Below are 21,069 nucleotides of genomic sequence, written 5' to 3'. Positions count from 1 at the left end.
ATACACTTCACTTTTACTTCTGGTTGGGAACTTTTCTACTTCTTTCCAGATAGTGCTTGATCTTTGCCCAGATTAACTGATGGGGGAATGCTGGGGCTGTTACCAACTTTAGAAGATCAAAACACATCCTTTACACTTTTTGTATTGTAAGACTGTGACCAAAGTGACATCTGGCAGATATTCTGCTCAATGGTCCTTCAACAGTGTATAATTTCTTAGACCCACTTCCACTTTTTTTTAATTTGTGGGTATTACAATGACAAGGGCCATAGCACGAAAGAAATACTGGCCAGGGAATGTGAGGGAGCAATTTCACATGAAAGGCCCATGAGAGTAAGAAAGGGTTAACACTAAGGACAGAGAAAGCCAAGACTTCAGAGCTTCAAGTATAATTGAGAGGTTCTTAGAAAGACACTTCCAATTCATGCCTACTGTACTATTTATTTCCTTTCCCATCATTGCTGATTATAAGGATGTGCATGTGTATAAAGAAGTTTCTTCCTCTTTAATCAGACCAGCTCTACTCCACAAATCCACAATCCACTGTTCGTGACATTACAAAATGAATCAGGCAGGAGGCTCAAGTCAGATCAGAAAGTGACAGCTTCTGTTTAAACAGATATCTCGGAAATTAGGGATGACAGGATCATACTGCATAAGCATTTCACTCTCAGCATTGTCTCTTTCTCTAAGGAGAGGTGCAACAGAATTACTCATTGGAAAGATCTTAGTATTAAAAAAACCTACCAACCAAACTTGATTGCCTATCTGTTCTACTTATATTTCTAGAGAAATAAAGATCTGTTATGAATAGGACACCCACGCTATGTATTGCATATTTCCTGAATTGAAAGAAAGATGCTTCCTGAAATATTATTTTTGCATTTTAATGTATGGTCACATAATTTATGGTCTGTCTTTTGAATTTGGTATGAATCAGTAAATTGCTTCTGTCAGTCTTATTTTAGTGCTATAGAACCAACTTTGAATAGAATATTTCACTTACGAAAAATGTGTTCTCTCATTAGGTTTACATTTCAGAGAATAGGATCATATCAGAAAACTAGAGATTGATAACCAACTCCAGCCCTGCACATATATGTGTATGTATATATATATATCTATATATTTTTTTAATTATATATACACACACTTAAAACTAACAATTTAGACATTATATCTAGGTGTATATATACAAATTGATAATTGTATCTCACACCTCCAGGTGGTCTCTAAGCATTGCATTATCTAATCCCATAAAAAATGGCAGGTTTTCTAATTTTATAAATGTATACAAAATAAGTTGTTAAAGCAGTCAATCACTGAGAGCTCACTACAGATGGTAATCCAATTTGTGTGGTAATGATCAGAACAGTCAGTTTACATAAAGCATTACAGCTGTGTGATGCTGCAGTCCAGCAGTTCTGTCATCAGCAATGAGGCTTACCTACCTGGAACTGGAAATTTTTCCGATGGACTCTGCATAGTCATGCTGACAGTGAGTAAGCCCTTCCATTAGCCTTGTCCACAGTGACAGCCTTGCTCCCTTTCTGCTTTTCTATCCAAGGATTGTCAGAGGAAATGTGTAAAAGGAGCTACAGCTCCTTCTACTGGGTCTTAAGATTTCTAAGATTAAAGATTTGAGATCCTACAAGGGCTTGGAGAAGTGAGTGGAAGAATGCCAGTAGTGCCTCATAGCACTCTGCATCACTTTTTTTTATTTAATTCTGCTTTTCACATTCCAACTAACAGCATAATTTCAGAAGCAATCACGCATTTAAAGAAGCCGTAGAAGTCTGGGGACAGGCTGTTGGAATGGGGACTGCTAAGCAAACTGATTGTCTGATCCATATATGACATCTCAGTTGTAACAGCTTGTAAACATTATGTGTAGAACTCCAAATAATAACTCTACAGATTTAACCAATCATACTTTGAAGGCTGTCACTGATCTAGTGGAGCATGACCAAATCCTGTTAGAGTGCAGAATAGATTCTAGCTGAAAGTCTTACATACTCTGGGTTGGGTATCTGGATGAGGATTTCAAAGACATTTCACATGCTACAGAGATGTATGCATATGGAGAAATTAATAGATGTGGCTAAATTCATCATCCCATGGGCATACAACAAAGGTTTCAAGCCCTGCAGGTTTGAAAACGCTTTCTGTAGCAGTTTTGTCTGCTTCATCAGAGAGTATCACATGGCCAAATTCCTTCATAAGTAAGGACTGACTTTTACAAAGGTGAGCATGGCAAGTACCTGAGACTGCTACATGAATATCAAAGAAAGGCATAAAAGACTCCCTTACAAGTTCAGCTGGAATACTCAAAGCTGATGAGATCTGTGTTTGTTTGCTCACTTTACAGATGTATTTCTATAAAACAACAGTACAGTCTAAGTAGTCAATTTGTTAGAGTTAATTCAATGGACAGGATTTCTGAAGGTCTCTGAAACTCTATCATCCTTCCAGCAAAATGTGGAGAAAGGGAAATGAAGTGAGTGTTTGAGACTTTTGAAAAAGCAGGGGTAGGAAACCTACCCATGAAGATGTGAAAGTGCTCAAAGGACACTATCACTAAAAGTTCCTCTCTTGCCCAGTGGGGAAAATCAGAATTACTTTGTCTATTTTTTATCTTTCTGTGTGAAGAAAGTCAAGAGAAAAGCATGTTAGATGACTAGATGTTCTGAGCACTACATGCTGTATTTTTCTAGCTGCAAGCCTCTGAATGTGAATGCCAGGAGAATTTCAAGCCCCTAATATCAAAAAATATTTATTATGTAAGGATCATCCACACATTATCATTTATATTAGTATACACAGATCCTGCAGGGTATCCTGCTTGCCTGTATAGCTAGAAATTAGCACTTTCTTGTTTGTTCAAAAACTGCATTGCACTGTTTACTGGGATGATAAGCAGTCTGTTTTTCCCTTAGATAACTCAAGAGCTGAAAAATTACCCTGTTTAAACAAACTTCCTGTTTTTTTCTTTCCTAGTGTGGAAAGCCTGCTTTTAATCAATGATTGCAGCACTGTGGAAGAGAGATGCCAAGAGTGCTCCCTGATAAAACAAAATAAAAACCCCACCTTTGGCTCTGACATACTCAGGACCAGCCAGAGTCATAAGGGTCTCTTAACACTGCACTTTTAAAGATATTTTTTCTTTCATTTAGATTAAAAAAAGAATTAGGAATTGGGTTTTTTTGGTTTTTTTTCGTTACATTTGGCCCAATTAAAATGAATCTTTTTTTGTCTCCTCCAGCTTTTCTCCAAACAGTAGAGAAATCCAAAGCTTTTCTCTTGGTGCTGTCTTCAGGGACTATTATCTTTCAGTACTTCAAGGGCAGATCCAACTCCCTGACATTTGTCTGCCTTGAACTTGCAAAGTGCTTGTAAGTTTGTTAGCCTCCAAAGTGTCAAGGAACTGCAATGATCTCTAGACATATTCCATGTGGGAGGTTTTGCAGAAACAGCTTCATACAGCTCTACAATCTACAACTTGTTCTGGTGAACCTGTGACAGATGAGGGCAAATAAAATCCTCTGAAGTAAAGTAGAAATCCAGTTGAGCATGTAATACTGGGAAGATTCAGGAATAAAGGAGCTCCCCGGTATCCAGATTTTATTGTTGTTATTTACCATTAAAAGGTTGGTTTGAGCCCAGATTAAACAAATCCAAATTAGAAACAGGAACCAGACTAACTTTATCATATACAATGAAACAGATATCCAACCAAGTATTATGACTTTTTTTATTTTTTTTTTCTTGGAAACTTGAGCTTCCTTTGATGCTGCAGATGGGAGGAGCTGAATTTCCTGGAGTGCCTTGCCCAGGCCCTGCTTATGGACTCACCCTCAGAGAATACAGAAGTAGAGAAAGTACACAAAAAGTGTGTGATCACAGTGGTAGGCACTGCAATGGCAGCTAACTTCTTACCACCACCTTAAGGAATCTTACCACCACCTTAAGCACTGCAACAGAGCTCCTCAGATGAGCTGGAACCAAGAAATGTGCCAAATTTTGTAAATGTTCAAACCCAGGGACACTGAGGGCAGAACTAATCGACCAGTCTGCAAAAAGGTTCATGCAATTCTGCACATTCTAATATCTCTGCTTTTCAGCAATCAGATAAATCAACTTCCAGACGGATTTTTCATTTCCAGTAACTACATGTTAGGATGCTAATGAAAACAAACATTGTACAAATTATATATTTACAACATACAGGTATTATACTACAATTCTAGTGGAGCTACCCTCAAATTTAGACTAAAAAAATGGAAAGAGGAACTATGGAAGTAGCTTGAAAAGACTGAAATTTCGATTCAAATTTTAAGCTCTGTTTCAGGAAGTACAGCATTCTTCTTGTATGCTCTTTTACTGAGCAGAGTCAAAGCTTGAGTCACAGAGGGGATAGTATTTATTCAAAATTATCAAAGTTAAGGAGCAGTTAATTATTTGAATACCCACAGTTTAAGATAAATTAAGCTGTCATGGGACTCTTTTTCAGCATCATTCTAAACAAGGAAAGTATCTGTGCCCTTCTGATGTCAAATACTTTTTTTTCTTCACAACAGTTATAATTTTCAATGACACCATAATGGAAGTGAGCAAACAGAAGAATCCATAGAGATGTTTAATTTATTCTGAGAACTCATCATCTCAGAAAAAAAGATTTTACAAATTTATTCCTCTCCTTTATTTCAGTTACCATGTTAATGTTTGAGACAATTCCTAACCCAAGCTTCCAGCCAGAAGTCTGTTGGGAGGTAGGATAGCAAATCTAAATCAAATCACAAAGATCTTGCAATAAGACTGCATAGCACAGTTTCCATTCTGTACCAAAAGATGCACTTTCCCATTTCCCTACTGCAATTTACTATAGGATAGCAAAACTTCATCATATACACACATCAGGAAGTTAAGATGCTATGTCCTTTAAAAAGTTCTATAACCAAATGTCCAAAGCCAAGTTCAAATTCAAACATTTAAACAACAAACTGTGGAGTGGGGAAGAAAGGAAGACTGCTTACACTAATGAGATTTCCCTCCATTAACTCTCCTGGGGTCTTTCAAAACCAGAAACTACATGGCTGAAAGGGCTCTGCTATAAGCAGCCAACAATACCAATATGATAAAACTCACCATCAGCCTATAGCTGTGACCCTTTCATGACTGTCAAATGAAAACACACAACACTGAGCCACCCTTCCCCACTCTTTCTGGCCACCAGTTCATGCAATTACAGACCAGTAGTCTTTGCTTAGCAACAAGACTGCATGTTCACCACTGATCACATTAATGATAAAGTAGTGAGTCTAAACAAATCTAATGATGAGAAGAGATGCTCTCCTTCTCTAACTAATCCATGCAATTTAAAATAGAAAATAGAAATAGAAAGAATAATTCATTCATCTTCCAGGCTCACCAGAAACAGAAATGAGGCCATCTGCAATGCTGCTTTCCAGACTATGTTTCTGACACCAAAACCCAGGCATACAACAATAATTTCATGCAAGGAAAAAGAATGCTAAATGTACAAAAATACATTTATTTGTACTGAGGCATAAAACTTTCACATTTTCTTATGTCTAAGACTCATTCTAATATATTTTTTTAGAGTTAGGGTTGGCACATGTGAAATGTGGGACATAAAGACTGCTGGAAAAGGGTGCTGAACCATCAGCCCTTGAGTGCCTCCACCTCCCAGGGAACCACACTGCTCATTCAGGTAACTGCAGAAAAGGTTTTCATTACTTACAGGAGGATGTCCAGCACAGTAGGTGTAGCTAGCATGAGACTGGTAGTGCAAGCTTGCTCTTGGAAAGGTGTATGTATTCCAAGCAGGTTGGCTGCTATTCCACTGGGAGCTAAAGCCAGGGCTCATGGTCACTCTCGATTTACTGTTTTGGTACGTTCTCACTGTGGAGCTGGACTATCAAAAAAGAAAGAAATGCAACGTAAAAATAGCTATTAGGGTAGAATACAAATAATGCAGCTATAAATCATCATTGTGCATACATATATTGCCACATGGTCTGGAACTAACTTGTATGTTTCCTGTAAGGAGCTGGGAAAAGCAAAAAATGGATTCCATCAAAGATATCAGAAAGAGGTATGTCACTGTAATGCTCAAAGGAAGACTGATTGCTGTTAGACTTCAGGATAAGATATAAATCAAATGGACAATCGATAAGTGATAGAAGTAAGGGGATGTTCTGAAAATGTGTAGAAGGTACAATCCCAAGATTAATTGTGGAAACTTCCATATCTTTTTGTTATATTGACATTTATTGAACAACTGATCAGCTATGGCCATTTTACAGTAAATGGCAGTTTGGGGCCAATGTTTAGATCTATTTCTTGGAGACTTGAAATCCCATCTAGTAGCTGGCTAAGGCTGAACCATCACAAAGCTACATATCAAATATGCAACTTTCTAAGCAGACTATAAAATTTCATGACATTCTAATTACTTAGGAAAAAAAAAATCCAAAATCTTGAATTGCTTTTTTAAAAAAATTCAATAATTTAATCTGAAAGTCACATGCATTCTTTCTGTCCTTCTCTCATTTTACTTTAATTGCAGCTTTCTGCTTCTAGTATTTGTTTTATAAAAAATATCTCTAATAAACATCTGCACTGTTAGGGGTGGTTTATTAGGGCAGCAAAAAAGAACCAATTTTCAGAAGAGCAAAAGATGCCTAGGAGTGGATGCATGTTTAGCAGGTATTTAGGTTGGTCTTCAAAGGCATGCAAATGTACTTTTTATTTCATATTCTGCTCTTCATTTGGGTTTTGCTTGCTTTCTTTTTATTGGCAAAGGTGTTCTAAATTTCCCATGCAAATTTACCCCAACTAATTGTAGTTATTATAAAACTAAACCTATTCTTCTTAGAGCATTAAATTTACGGTGACCTTGTTTATACAGTGAAAGCTTGAGAAATACGAACACAAATAATATTTCTTAGAAATGCTTATAAATGTCCCTGTTAGCAAATTGATGCTATCAATTTCAAAAGCTATACTCAAGAATGACACTTCATTTATTTTTACCCTCCTTTCAAAGACAACTTTTATACATCATACGTGTAGCATTAACCAAATATCAATATGGGCCACCATCAAACAAGGTGTTTCACATGATCCAAAACCATCCTCACCCTGAAGTGCTTACAAGATAAATGGGAAGGTCAGGGAAAGAATGAAAGAGCAGAGTCTGGTATAGAAGCAGGGAAAACAGCTTCATAAACATGACTTTCACTTTAATTTCAATGCTTTAGCTCAGTTTCATTGGGAGAGAATTACAGAAATGGAAGGAAAAGAGGACAGAGAGAAGACATACAAAAAGGTTTCAAGGACACATTCTAGATGTAAAAATATATATGCTGTAACCTTTCTAATTTTTAATACTGTATTTAGACGAGCTGATTGCAGAGACTACAAACCATTCTGGCACAGGCCGAACATGGCCCTTCATTTAATTTAATTTTCAGAAGTTTAAGTACACAAAGTTTGCTTCAGTTATCAATTGCTGTATAAACTTTAAGTTCAAGAAAAGGCCAAACGACTTCCTGCATGTGTTTATTTCCTGTGCCGCCGATTAGGAAGCCTGAAAAGAGCAGTTTCCTCTCCTCAGCTCTCAGTATCTCGACAGATTCGTCTCCCGCCCCCACCCCGAAGAGAAGGATTCCTGCAGGGTGATTTCTAAAGATTTAACTTACGACTAGCTGAACACAGAGTGTATGAATGAACACTAAAACCCACACTAAACTCTCATTAGTCACTGTGTGTGACAAGTAGTTACTTTGTTCTTACAAAAGGCTTTAGGGGGAAAAAAAAAATATCTGCCCCTACAGTTAAAGGGGCTTATTTGAAATAAATCTTTTTGTATGAATTTAAATCATGACAAATCAAAGGAAAGAGGCTATAGCTGCAGCTTGGGAAGAATAATAAAACAAAAACAAAACAAAAAACCCAAGGAATTTCAATGTGGGGTTTTTCTTTTTTTTTCCTTTCCCCTTTTACCCTCTTTCCCCAAGGAGCAGAAACTGCATTTTCTTTCCTTTGACGTATTACTTATCTTTCAGATCACTCCTCAAAGACAAACCTTTCTCTCTGGACCCTGGTAGACTTGCTTCTACATAAGAGATGAAGGCTAGGTTTTGTCTCGGCCAGATCAAGTAGGTTTTTAGCCCTAATGTACTTTTCTGTGTGCATTTCTCCCCTTTATAAACATCAGATATTCAAGTGTGGCTGCTTATTAACTCCTCTTGAGAAGCTGATCCCCCATCGAATATTCTGCGAACACTGAGCTATTCTATCCTAATAATAACTTTGCTTTTTCCTATTATTTCCGATGAGTTTTCATTGTATGGACCAGTGGAAGGTATCTGTGGCTGATGGGATGTAAAGGTGCATTGACAGCTGTGATAATTGTTAACTGATTATTTTCACAATGGCAGTGAGCTCCAGTACAGTAAGGAGGGATGTGCTACTGGCACTACACAAATGCACAAAATACTTGTTCTCTTGCAAGAGAACAGGAGCAAAAATGAGCCTGTTTTTTTGCACAACCGCCTGAGTTGCTGCACAGCCTTCTGATTGTTGCCTGGTTTTTTTTTGTGTGCCACACAAAATGCCCTCCCAGATCTGTCCCCATGCTGGAGGCACAGTTCAGCCATGGTGTTAAATCCACGCACAGAGTTGAGACCCTCTGCCCTGTTTCTATTCCCCAATCCAGCTCCTACCCTACACAGGGTGCATTAGGAAGAGTGAGGCATTCAGAGCACCAAGGATGCACAGAATGTCCCTGTGCAGATCTCTCAGGATGCAGAGGCACAAAGTGAGACCCCTACAGACCCCACTCCCCATCAGGGTGGCCGGGAGCCATGGGACAAAGGTCCCTGAGAGGAGACCCCTCTGCCCTGAATGGCTTTGGTCAGGGACCACCATGTCTGAACCCATAAAAGCTGCTCTCTTGCTACTGGATCGCTTCCAGAATAAACCCAAAACACATAGCAAAACAAAACAAACGTCAGTGGAGACACTCATAGGATAATTGTCTTTGAAATTGTGAGGAAATACAAGTTGTTTGCCAGAAAATAGAGATCTCTGCACCACCAGCCACAAAGTCCCAGGACAGCCTGGTCCCTCAGGTGCTCTGGGAGTGAGGATGTGAGACTCCAAAAGTTGATGATTCGATTTCAAGGTGTCCTCTGCTGAACAAAACACTGCATATCTCTGCAGCCTTCTCAGCACAGTGAAGACGCAGCTGTGGGAAAGACACTGGAGCAGCTGGGAGAGCTGGAAGGGGGCAGTGGTGCCCAGTGCTGGCAAGGCAGGGCAGCCCCTGCCAGGGGAGCCTGGGGCTGTACCCTGCCATACACAGCCAGTCCTGGCCACACTTCAGGGCAGAGCCCTGCAGCCAAGGCACTGCTGCCTCTGTGAAAATGGGGTTTGAAAAGAGCAAAATGATGCCTGGGAGCGAGGGAAAAAGTGAGAAACATGCCTGTGGATCTTGGAACCCAGAAGCCTGTGAGATTCTGACACAATCCCAGGAGAAGACTGCTTTTGACTTGAGGCCTTGGAGAAAGCTTCCAAATTTGACTGATGGAGTTAGAGTAACCCATTGCATGTGAGCACTTGGGGTAGAGTGGAACGAGGGTGAGAACAATCTCCTTAGTCCCTGGAGAGCCCACCTGGAGCAAGGGTGGGACAGGATCTATGAAGAAACCCATGCTGGAGGAGAGGGAGATGTCCTGAAGGAATTGTTGCCTACACTACAGCAGAGGAGGAGCATAAGGAGCAGGAGAGGGAGAACATCCAACCTCCCTGTGCCAGCAGAGATGGGAAGCAGGCTCAGGTTCAGGAAGAGTGAAACTGAGCCTGGGAAAAAGGAAGGGGGAAGAAGGGCTGGGAATTGTCATAATTTCCCTTTCCTTCTCACTATGTCAACTTATTTCAATTGGTAGTAAGTTATTTTTCCCACATGGAGTCTGGTTTTTCCAGATGATCCAAATGATCACCCTCTATCTTGACCTATGAGCTTTCCCACCTTCTTTTCCACCCCTGTTTTTGTTGAGGAGGGGGAGTAAAAGAGCCTGTGGATGGGCATCTGGCAGCAAGCAAAGGTAAACTTACCACAAACTGGCAGGTCTTGTGGCACATGAGCTTTTACTCAGGATTTAGAAATGTGTCTCTTTCCCCTTGACTACTGAGTCCACCAAGAAAAAGAATCACCTCTCCCCATAATCCTAACATCTTATTTATAGCTCTTAGGTTGTCAATGGCAGACCACCACTGTCACTTCTGGGACAACCCAGTCACCTTTTCTCAGAAAACTTCTGCAGAAAATTATCAAATTAAAACAAACCCCATCACTAAACCCAAAACTAAACCAAAAAATCACACAAAAACTTTTCCCCTCTTTGCTATGTCTTGCCAGAAACAAGAAATTTTATTGAGCAAGGGGAGAATTTTCTTTTCCTCGTCTAAGTCAGTCTAGTACCTTATACCCCAAAGGCCTAATGCAATATAAAACTGAGATCAGTAAAGTTTAAGTATCTAAACATACTTTAAAGTGTAACCTTTTTTTTTTTTTTCCCTGTGCCTCAATTTCTCTGGCTTATAAATTTAGATAATCTTATTTTAAAACTTTTAGAGCAACCTTTTCCTTGTGTTTGTAAAAGATTTTAATATTTTTGGACATAAGCATGAGTGAAGTGGAGTTTTATTAGTATTATTAGTATTTCTTGAGTTTAACTGTTTTAGATTCTTAGTTCTTGTAATAGCTGATGGGTGAAGCCTAACAGTGGAAAAAATAGAACACAGTATTTATGGAACATAAATACTTTTTTTATCATCAAAGCACTGTGCACATTTTAAATGGTGCCAATATTTTTGATTAGTGCAACACTTCCAACTTTTAATGAAGTTTATAGTGGAGGTAAGAACTAGCAGCCACCCCTTTCTATTCATATGTGGATAAAGCACATCCTTTGACTAGGATATTAAACAAAACGATAGTTCTGACAGCCTTAGTCTTCATGTCATCACACCCATGCTCTCCACTCTTTTCCATTGCATTTTGCAGTGTTACCATGCAGAAAACTAGCAGGAAAACTATGTGCTAACTTCTGAATTTCTACATCACGTCAAATGCAAGTTTTACTACACCTATCAGACACCTCTCTGCCAAACATATCAAGATGCTGTGATTGTTATTGGCTTTGGCACTCCAAAAGAAGGGAGAGGCTCAAATATTCACCACACTACCTCTTGAATAACACTGACTTTCAAAAAAAAAAAAAACAAGTGCAACAAACAAGTGGGATGAAGAGGTGTAAACATCAGAATTCAGCCTCCCTCATCTTTTAGAAGCAATTTTACAGACCTATGATGTCATTTTCTTAGCCCACACACTTTGAGCTGTTTTCAGTCCCCTGGATTTTGATTTTAGAATGGTTCTGTCTTCAGTTGCATCTTCTGGGGTTTTTTTCTGAAAGGAATTGTGATTGAAAGGGTATCCACTATCTTCCCATATCCCTTCAAGGGGATTTGACATCCCTTATTTTTGTTGCCAAAATGATTATAGAAGGTGGGAGAAGCCAAGGAGAGAAACTGCCATTCTGGAGATACTGCTTCCAGGAATTCTATATGCCTGTATTTGGATCAGGACATGATGCAAAGCACAGCCCTATGCTCTTAGAAGTTTGGATGCTTTACAAAATACTACTGTTCCCATAGAAATCAAAGGTTTCCTATAACCTGTAAAAGTAAGAAATGAAAATAGCTTCCTTGGAACATTATTGCATGAGCTAAAATGTTGCAGGGCTTTTCATGCTCAGAGAAACTGGCAAACCAAATCTGAAGTTAGTTCATCACAAAATCCTGAGAGACTTTAAAGATTTGGGAAATTGATGAGCGAAGGTTGTTGGGTTTTTTTTGGTCTTTTTTTTCTTTTGGGATTGTTGTGAAAACTAAACATGGAAGATATTGCAGATTGGTTTTGGGGTTTTCTTAATGGCAGAAAAGAGGAATTTTGTGCTGCTACTTTTCCCAATGTAATCATTCACTATAGCTTGCAAATCTTTTACAGTCTAGGACCAGATTCCATCTGTTTAAGTAAGAAATGAGTTTTTACTATTTGGCCATTGCAGATTTCAAGTTTATCAAGTTTGTCTCATAACCTTAAAAAAAAAAGCTTCAGAGACATGACCAGATTTGAGAGAAACATTGTTTTTCCAGACATGGGATTGAAACTCAATATGCTCTACCTGGAAAAATGGGATCAATTGGGAGAAATAGCATTCCACTCAAAACCACAGAGAAATGATGAGGCTGTATTTCATACATGTAAGGTTTCAGTGAATCCAGTGAATCCAAGAGCACTGAGAGCTTGCCCACATCATGCCAAAAGTCAGGATGTGCAGCCCATCTGCCCAGTAAGTGAGAGAGGAAGGCTCTCCATGGGACAGCCTTGCTTGGCAGGCAGGCTCCCTGCCAGCCAGGTGAAGGGGACCCAGGTCTGCACAGCTGGAATACTGACAGCTGGGGCCCTGTACAAATGCTCAGTGGAGAGACTTTTTAGGATAGGTCTCAAATAACTCAAGGAATGTATTCCAGAAAAAGAGTTTGCCATTCATTATTTTCCCCCAGAGTTATTATGCCTTGAAAACAAAATATATATGGCTTTCACACTTTCTGGTTAGAATTGTTGTCATTTCCAGTGACAACACTGTAATTCATGCTGTACTTTTAACTGTTACTTGAATCCCAAGAGCATTTTTTTCCTGGGCAAAATATGAAACATTGCTCTTGTAGTTACAAGAGAGTGAGCAGAGGAGCTGAAAAAAATGAAGGCCTTCACAGCTTGAGGAAGAGGCCATGAAGAGACTGGTTTTCTGCCATTTTAGCATCCACACCAGAGGCAAAGAATTAATAATAGGAGACAGGCCTGTGGTAATCCAGATTAAAGCCTAAAAATCTCTTGTCAACCTGGGTGGGACACACAAAAATGTTGCTGTTACCTGGTGGGTCTCAAAGCAAGAGACCACTGGGTTTCAGTCAACTTCTGCACACATACCCTCTCCAAAAGCACTACCACCACCAGTTCTCAGCAGGCAAAGTCAGTGCAAAGGCCAAGAATATCAAGAAATTCTCCTGTACTTCAAACTAATTTCTCCAGAATAAGAAAAGGAATTTTGCATGCATAAGAGACACTTCTAATGATTTTGTTTCTGATGTAGTACCAAGCCATAAGGAATGGGGACATTCATGCTTTTGGACCATTCTTTTGTAGGTCTTCCTTCCTCAGAAAGGAAAATGAAAGGTGACTTTCCAAAATGTATGGTTTTTGTTTATCTTTGCTACCTTCTTTGTTAAAATTAAACTGGGATTAAAATGTATTTCTGTTAGATGGGATTCTTTTTAGTCTAGTTTAAACCTCTGATTTACTTTTAAACACAGTGAATATCTTGACTACAAGTAAGGCCATGTCAAAGTTTCTTCTGTTCAGAATATTATTTAGTCAATGTACTGTGATAAACTTAAATCATAACAACCTCAGAAGGACATTGAATATGTCCTTGTAATGGTAGGTCATTAAGTAATTATTTTCTGAAAATAAATCACAATGGCATTCATTAAATTTACTCCAGCCTTTTTTAAAACATCACAGTTACAGTTTAAGGCAGTGAGAAGCATTGTGTTATCCCAAGATGAGCATGAACTGAATATTTCTAGTAAACTCCGGCAAGATAGCACTGGCTTAGAACCTTTCACAGATGACCTGAATACTTCTTATTTCTAAAGAAATAATTCAGATAAAATAAACCACTCAATGCAATATCCCATGAATCCATATACTGCCCATCTGTAAAAAATGGAGAAAATAACATTCTTCTACCAGCAGCTTTTAAGCACATAAGTCACAGAGACAAAGAATTTATTCTAGATCAGAAGGTCCATTGGTCAACACTATTACTAAGGATATTTGTTGATTGCATACAAAACATATCAGACAGATCTCTAGAGTAATATTTTTATAAGGTCTAAGAATCCCTGTTTCATATGTGCCTGTTACCACTCTTAAAGGAATGTTCTGCAAAATACATAGCAGTGTTTGGGACTTATAGCATTCCCTTGGTAAACCAGAGAACAAAACAGGGTGCTGCAAAAATTAAAAAAAAAATATTGTTATAGATGTATTTTCTTAGGATCACATTTCCAAGTACACAGTGCTCTTCTATCAATTTTGCTGTAAAAAATCAAACTACTTATACCTACATCTTATTTTTCTGTGTAACACTAACTGCAACACAACTTCAGGAGCATTACAGATTAATGACTGATTTTAGCATTTACCTGTAGCCTGGGACTTTTTACAGACTGCTAGCATCTATTGTAAAACTCATTATTTTTTGATAGTTTGGGGAGAAAGATAATTATTTCATTAACACTTGAATTCCTTCCCTTTTACAGTACCCAAAGGTATTTTTCACTATGTTTTGCAGCATCTTAACATTTTTCTGATGTATCTCTTTATTTCATGTATATTGAATTACTCCATGAACAATAAATTAACCACTGTCTTGGATATAAAATGCATTTTCCTCACACTAGATCTGCACTAGATCTAGCTTTTTTTAGACAATCCCAAGAGTAACAACTGGCTGACAATTTAAGCAAATCTGAAACATTAACCAGTAAATGCAATCCAGGCTGAGATACCAGAGAAGAGGGATGCTTATGAACAACTGAAAAATGTCTGTGGCATAACATCACTTCTACAATTTGACCAAATGATAAAATTTCTTTCCTTGGCTGCAGTAGGGCAAGTGTTGGTTCCAGCACCACATGCATACTACAAGCCTTCATGTACACAAAATGCTTTCTTTATTGAATGCAGTGCAGTTATGAAACAAGTTTGGCCACTGGGAAGAGTTCCATAAATCCTACAAAACTAACCAATGTACCACTCTCCAGCTAGCTCCTGTGGAAGGGCTTGCATGCTTTTGTAAACCTCACCCTGGGATTAGGACATTTATCAAAGCTATGATTTCCTTCCCATAATGTTATATCTATTGTATACCAGGAGTTCTGCAGGTGCATGATTTATCCATCCTGTCATTAGCTACAATACCCTGCAAACAGTTTTTATTTTCTGCTGGAGAAACAAATACTCCTCCCATAAATTGTTTTACTGTTGATTGGTGAACAGGCTCCTGCTCCCTTGACAATAAAACACCTTGCTTTCTCTGACCATGGAGTTATAATTTCCAGCACAACAATCTGAAGCTCAGTACCATTTCTTATGGAATTAAGTAATATAGGGGAAATTATAGCTCATTTTTCAATATCACACCTGAGCTGTCATTGTTTGTTAAGCACCAACACTTTTGATCACTTGAGAGGCATTAAAGACTACATAGCCCTAAAGATCCAACCAAGGGAACACAGGAGGATGAAGCAAAAGGCAAATAAATAGAACAGACAAAGTCATATTTTTAAATTAAAATGAAAACTAATACGAATTTTGCTACTTGAATCAGAATTTGCCAAAGGTTTCTGTTGGGCTGAAAATGCTCAATGAATACTTTTTTTTTTAAAGGAGCAAACTGGATAGCCAGGAAATCCAGAAATGAAAAGCTATTTCTCACTCAGTGAAATCATACTCAGACAGGCCTTTCACTCAAATTAATTATTCATAGAACCACATATATTGTATATGACACATTTGAATGTGAAAAGGCTAATATCCTCTGTCTTTTCCAGTACTCAACTGATCCATTAGAAATGTAATAGTCAGTCTAACAATTCCATGACTTCAGTAGGAGAGACAAAAAATAAAAGAGAAAACAGGATAAGCTACAAAGAGAAAAAGAAAACAAGAAGACATTTTCAAGACCATCTCTCAGAGTTTTCTAAATCAATTTCAACTGCCTCAGATATCAGTTGAGTATCAAATACAGAACAAAGGAACAGGCACACACAGCTACAGAGTTGTCCAGAAAAGCTGCTTTTTCTTCCCTTAAGCTTTGGGCACTCATACTGGAGAAGAGAAAGATTATTAACTTATTTAAAGGGATGAGCAAATTATAACCAGGAGACTATAAACTTCTTGGGATGAATTCAGTGTGGCAAGGACTGGTTTTCCAGGATACATCAATACATGGTTACAGATTTCATTAAAAATAAGCAAATCTCAATGAAAAATCACATTAAAATTCCCAAAGTAAAAGACAATGGAAATGCCTAAGAGATAGTATCCTGCAGAACCAGAGCTTATAAGATTTGCTTAGTTTCACCCTGGAAAAAAAAATGGCAATGAAAGGCTATTAAAATCCAGTTAATTCTGCAGATTTTTGACAATCCTGTAGTCTAAACCAGTATGAAGAAGTCACAGGTATCAACAAACAAACAAAAATAGTATTAAGTTAATGAAAGAGTGAATCTGAAGGAATGGAGCAGCATGAGGTACACACAAGGCACTCATGCTGTGCACCTGACCATGCAAAGCTTCTCTGGCTTTGGTCTGCACAGCATTTGGAACAATGGGACTGGTCATGACCTCAAAGCAAACCATGAGTATAAGCAAACAGATCCCTGTCTACTGTACGTAAATATAACATCAGTCAAATGCTTCTAAATATATTAAAACACTTTTACTATTAAGTATCAATGTGAATGCAAACTATGTGAAGCAACCACCCCATAACAGTATTTTTCCTTGCTTTTGTGGCTTGCTTTTGGCCAAGCCACAAGTGTTTCAGGTTGAGACTTTATACTCTATGAATTGATAAACCAAAAATAACCACAACAAAACGCCATTTACTTACATTTTAGAAAGGTTACTGCAGTAAGAAAAACACAGGCAGGTCCGAAAATTGCTTCAGTTTTCATGAAATTACAATGCTGAGAAAAAATAAGTCCAGCACACTACACATTGAGGAGCTCTCAGTGAAAAGCAGAGATCTTTTGAATCTTGTTGGAGGATGCTCAAATATGAGAAGTCATTGAGCCTCAAGAGAGGAAATCCAGCTGAAGCTCCTTAGAGCCTGGTATGTGAAGCTGTATTTCTCCACTTAGGAAACACTGACAGCTAGGGGAATAACTCAGTGCAACTCAGCCTGAGGGATTTTGTTCCCTAGTGCCCAATGGGATGAAGAAGATTTAGATCCTTCCTATTGAACTTCAATATCATAAACTTGACAGGCAAACAGGGGGATGGAAACCTCTACTTTTGTGTTTCTCCCTAATGTAACCAGAGCCCCCTTTTGTATTCTCAATTGTTTGTTAAAATGTTAAAATCCAGATTTTAAAATATAAGTACAGCAGTCATGTCCAGGCTTCAAGAATCAAACAAGAAATGAGCAGAGACTGAGCAGAAGAGAGGAGATGACCACAAACCACAGCAGAAGGCTCTGAGGTTAAACAGATATCGTCCTGTCACTTTGTTCCCAGTTGGTTTAAAACCTCTGCTTCTAAAGTCAAAGATTTTCTAGAGCTGTTGACTGTATTTCCAAAGCCTGAACATGAGCAGAATTTCTTACAACTCTGCAAGGGCACTGGTCTAAAAATGCTAGAGAACTAACAGAAAATTAATACCGTAAAAATTCCTTTAAAAGGCATATTTTGAATCCTATATTTCTGTGTCAGTAGATGCTCTCTGCAGCTCTATGCTTGGAATTTACATGCCAGGAAAATTTCCCATACGATATATTCAGCCATATCTTTTGTTTCCTCACATGTATAGGTGCCATAACCTTATAGGGGAAACAGGAAAAAAAACAGTAATAATATCAAGATTTGTATAGAAGCTTATGGCATTAGTTACCCTGTTCTACCTGAACAGTTCAGAATGACTTGTGGGAATACTTTTGAAGATTGCCAAGATATATTTTTGGAGGCACATCATTTGTTCAGTTTAAAATACATTTTAAAAGTTCCAATCACCTCTAAGTAGCTTCATGATTATTTAAGTGCAACTTTCAGTATCTTGTGAGTGGTTACATAGATACTAAGAGGGTAAGTTAATGAGTATAGATGTAAAAGGAAGGAATCTCATCTACTATATCTGGAATAAAAAAATGATTTTGCATCTAAGAAGGAAAACTATTATTTGGGAGATCAAAAATCACCATTACCTCTGAATCAGGCATCTTATGTGACTTAAACATGGCACAGCTCTTTCCTGGCCTCTGTAACAGACTTTACTGCTTTCTCTTTTGGACCCTTTGGGAGAATGTGTACATCTTTTGTTCATCCAAATTTTAACAGCAAAGTCCCAAATCAATTACCATTCATCTAATCACTGAATCAAGTTTTAGGTCAATTTTTAGGTATATAAGGAGTGTGAAAGCTTGTATGATCAGGAACAAACACAACAAAAGACAGAAAAGCCTCCAGTAATTCACATATATACATGTAAGTGCAATTAAGTGGAATAAATAACAACACAGGCATAACAGCACAGAGGATGCTTCCAATTTTGCTTAAATCTCATGGCAGACTAATTTTTAATGAAGCTGAAAGCAGGACCATGAGATTTAAGAAAGCTAAAGGCATGCAAAAGCAAAGATGAGGAAAGTAAATTTGAGGAGCTGAATCGTAATAATAGAGTTTTGCTTCATCTCATTCAGCTATGTGTGTTTACATGTATACATCTATGTCTATATTACATAAGGGGAAAATGTTGAAATGAAAAACACCTTGTTACAACATTTTGAGCATTCTTTTTAAATTATGTGTTTTAAAATAAATATCTAGAAACACTTATTTAGGAGGAAAGGGTAATTACATTTTTTTTTAACTGTCTGCTGCTAAGATTTTACATAACATGAATAGACAAAGACACAGGGAAAAAAAATCTGTCTGCAGCTTAAATATTGAAGAAAATAAAAATATATTTATGTTCCTATCTCCGTTAATTTTAGAAATATCTGCTGCAGACTGTCATTATACCCAAATTGTTTGCAGATACTGCTGCACAGTGGAATAGTCAGACTTAAACTGTTCAAATATTTGATGGCATTGTCAACCTTTTAACAAAATAAAAAATATCAAATGGATGCTAGTCGCACTATGATTTGAGGTTACCCACTTTTTTTACAGGTCTCTTTTACTTACACCATGATAGAGAAAAAGGCATATTTTCTACATTGACTTTCCTAATAATAATTGTTAACTTAGATGGATAGATCAAATTGATAGAACATACATGAGAGGTTTTTTTGCTGCTGCATAAAATTCTGATTTGAGTCAGAAACATTCCAATTCATAAAAAACTCTCTAGAGAAAATATTAATTAATGCAAAACCATTTAATTAGTTGATGAAAAAACATTTTTAGTTTTAAAAATATTTTAAGAAGCAGAAAATTTTACTCTAAAAAAAGTAAATATCCTCTTCTATTCTCAAATTCAAGAAAAATTATGCAAGAATACAGATGCTAAAAACCAACAGAATTCAGATTTAGTAAGACAAATTTTAAGAAATTATTTGATTTCATGGATCACATCTAGCTGATCAAAGAACAGCAGATTTTTTAGATTAAGCAGAAGATACAGTGTTTAGCTGTCTATTTAAAATCAGAGGCATGCAGTTTGATAAGATTCTGATAACTATTCATCTGCAAAACTTTGGTAACTTCAGGAAGTGCCATTCAGGCCCTCGATGTCAGATGTCAGTTTTGTTCTGGACACCAAGGTCCCAATGCACCAAGAACTGTAAGCATATGCACAGCTGTAAGCACAGGAAGAATCTAGAGGAGCTCAGAGGATTTGTTACAGAACTAGAATCATAGAAAAGATTTTCATTTGAAAGACTTAAATATCTAATGGAATCGATCCTGTGCTGAAGATAAAAACTTTATTTCTTTGCAAGAACAAAAAGATGGAGGTTTAGATAGGAAAGGGGCGACTTTGTTGTTTGTTTTAAAAGGATATAAATCTTCATGATGCAGGCTATGCAGGAAAACTGGAAAGATTAATACTCTCTGGGCAGGATATTCTACTCTTATTATGCACAGTATATCTTGCACCTTGTTCTGAAGCATTTAGCAATGGCTCATGGAACAAGAGGTGTTTAATGGTCTGGTACAGCCTTGCTGCATCGATCACTGCGATACAGCAATCCAAACCAGAGGGTGCATATGGCCCCATTTGATCCTTACAGGAGAATTCCACTATGCTAATCTCTAAAACATAGCATCAGATTATGCAGTTCCCTCCCTTGTGCTTTTCCTTGCTTGAAAATAAACAAATCAATCAATACAACTATGATGCAAAATTTCTGAACTTAAAGGAAGTCAATAGTGTTTGTAGATTCTTGGCAGAACATTACTTCTGTGGCAACAGGGTTGCAAATTGCAAGGAGCCCTATTGACCTTCTTCTTTTAATATACTCATTTTTGGAAAAAACACACACATTCATTATGTCTCTTACTTCCTGGAGGAAATATTGGTGCAGCTGAGGTCTGGAAGCAGAAGACAACAACAGGAACAAACGACTGTAATATTTCACTGTCTTGCTTCTTCCTTCAGTATTCTTCCTACTTCTATTTACTTTCTATTAAGGCTATTTTTTTCAAAAGGTTAGTCATCCACTGTACCTTTTCTTAAAACCACACATTTTTGCATGAAAAAAAGAAGGACAGAACAGAAAGAACTGGTTGTGTAATCTGCATTTAAACACTTACATTTGACTAGAGAAGCTCAAGAATTTGCAGTCAAAGTAAGCAAGCAACTAGTATCTAGATTTTCAATTATCACCAGCTTCAGACAATTCCTCGATATTCATTTCATTGTCCTCATGACTCTTCCATTCCTCTCTTATTTCCACACACTTCTTGTGAAATTTTTTGCACTTCTCTTTCTTTATAGTTAGGTCAACATATGTAGAATCCTCACCTGATAATTTGTATCCTCATAATCTGACTCTCAGGAAACAAACAACAATTTAAAATGGGCAATAAAAGAATTTGAAGTCTAGAATGATCAACAAAGCCTCAGTAACCAAATGACTGACATAAAAAATCTACTATTATTAATTGCTTCTGATAAGAAGC

At 37.5% G+C, this 21,069-nt stretch overlaps 1 protein-coding gene across 1 annotated transcript in view; it reads right to left on the bottom strand.

The window, feature by feature from the left end:
* Positions 1-21,069, bottom strand: part of LOC306799866 (uncharacterized protein) — a 257,832-nt gene that overhangs the window by 39,312 nt on the left and 197,451 nt on the right. Inside the window, exon 4 of the mRNA XM_079301452.1 lies at positions 5,762-5,935. Coding sequence (XP_079157578.1) covers positions 5,762-5,935 — 174 coding nt within the window. The remainder of the gene's footprint in view (positions 1-5,761; positions 5,936-21,069) is intronic.

This window comes from Erithacus rubecula, assembly GCF_903797595.1.
Source record: "Erithacus rubecula genome assembly, chromosome: 3".
In the NCBI taxonomy this organism is placed as follows: domain Eukaryota; kingdom Metazoa; phylum Chordata; class Aves; order Passeriformes; family Muscicapidae; genus Erithacus; species Erithacus rubecula.
Note: the sequence above shows the minus strand (reverse complement) of the source record. Positions and strands in the feature narration are given on the sequence as shown.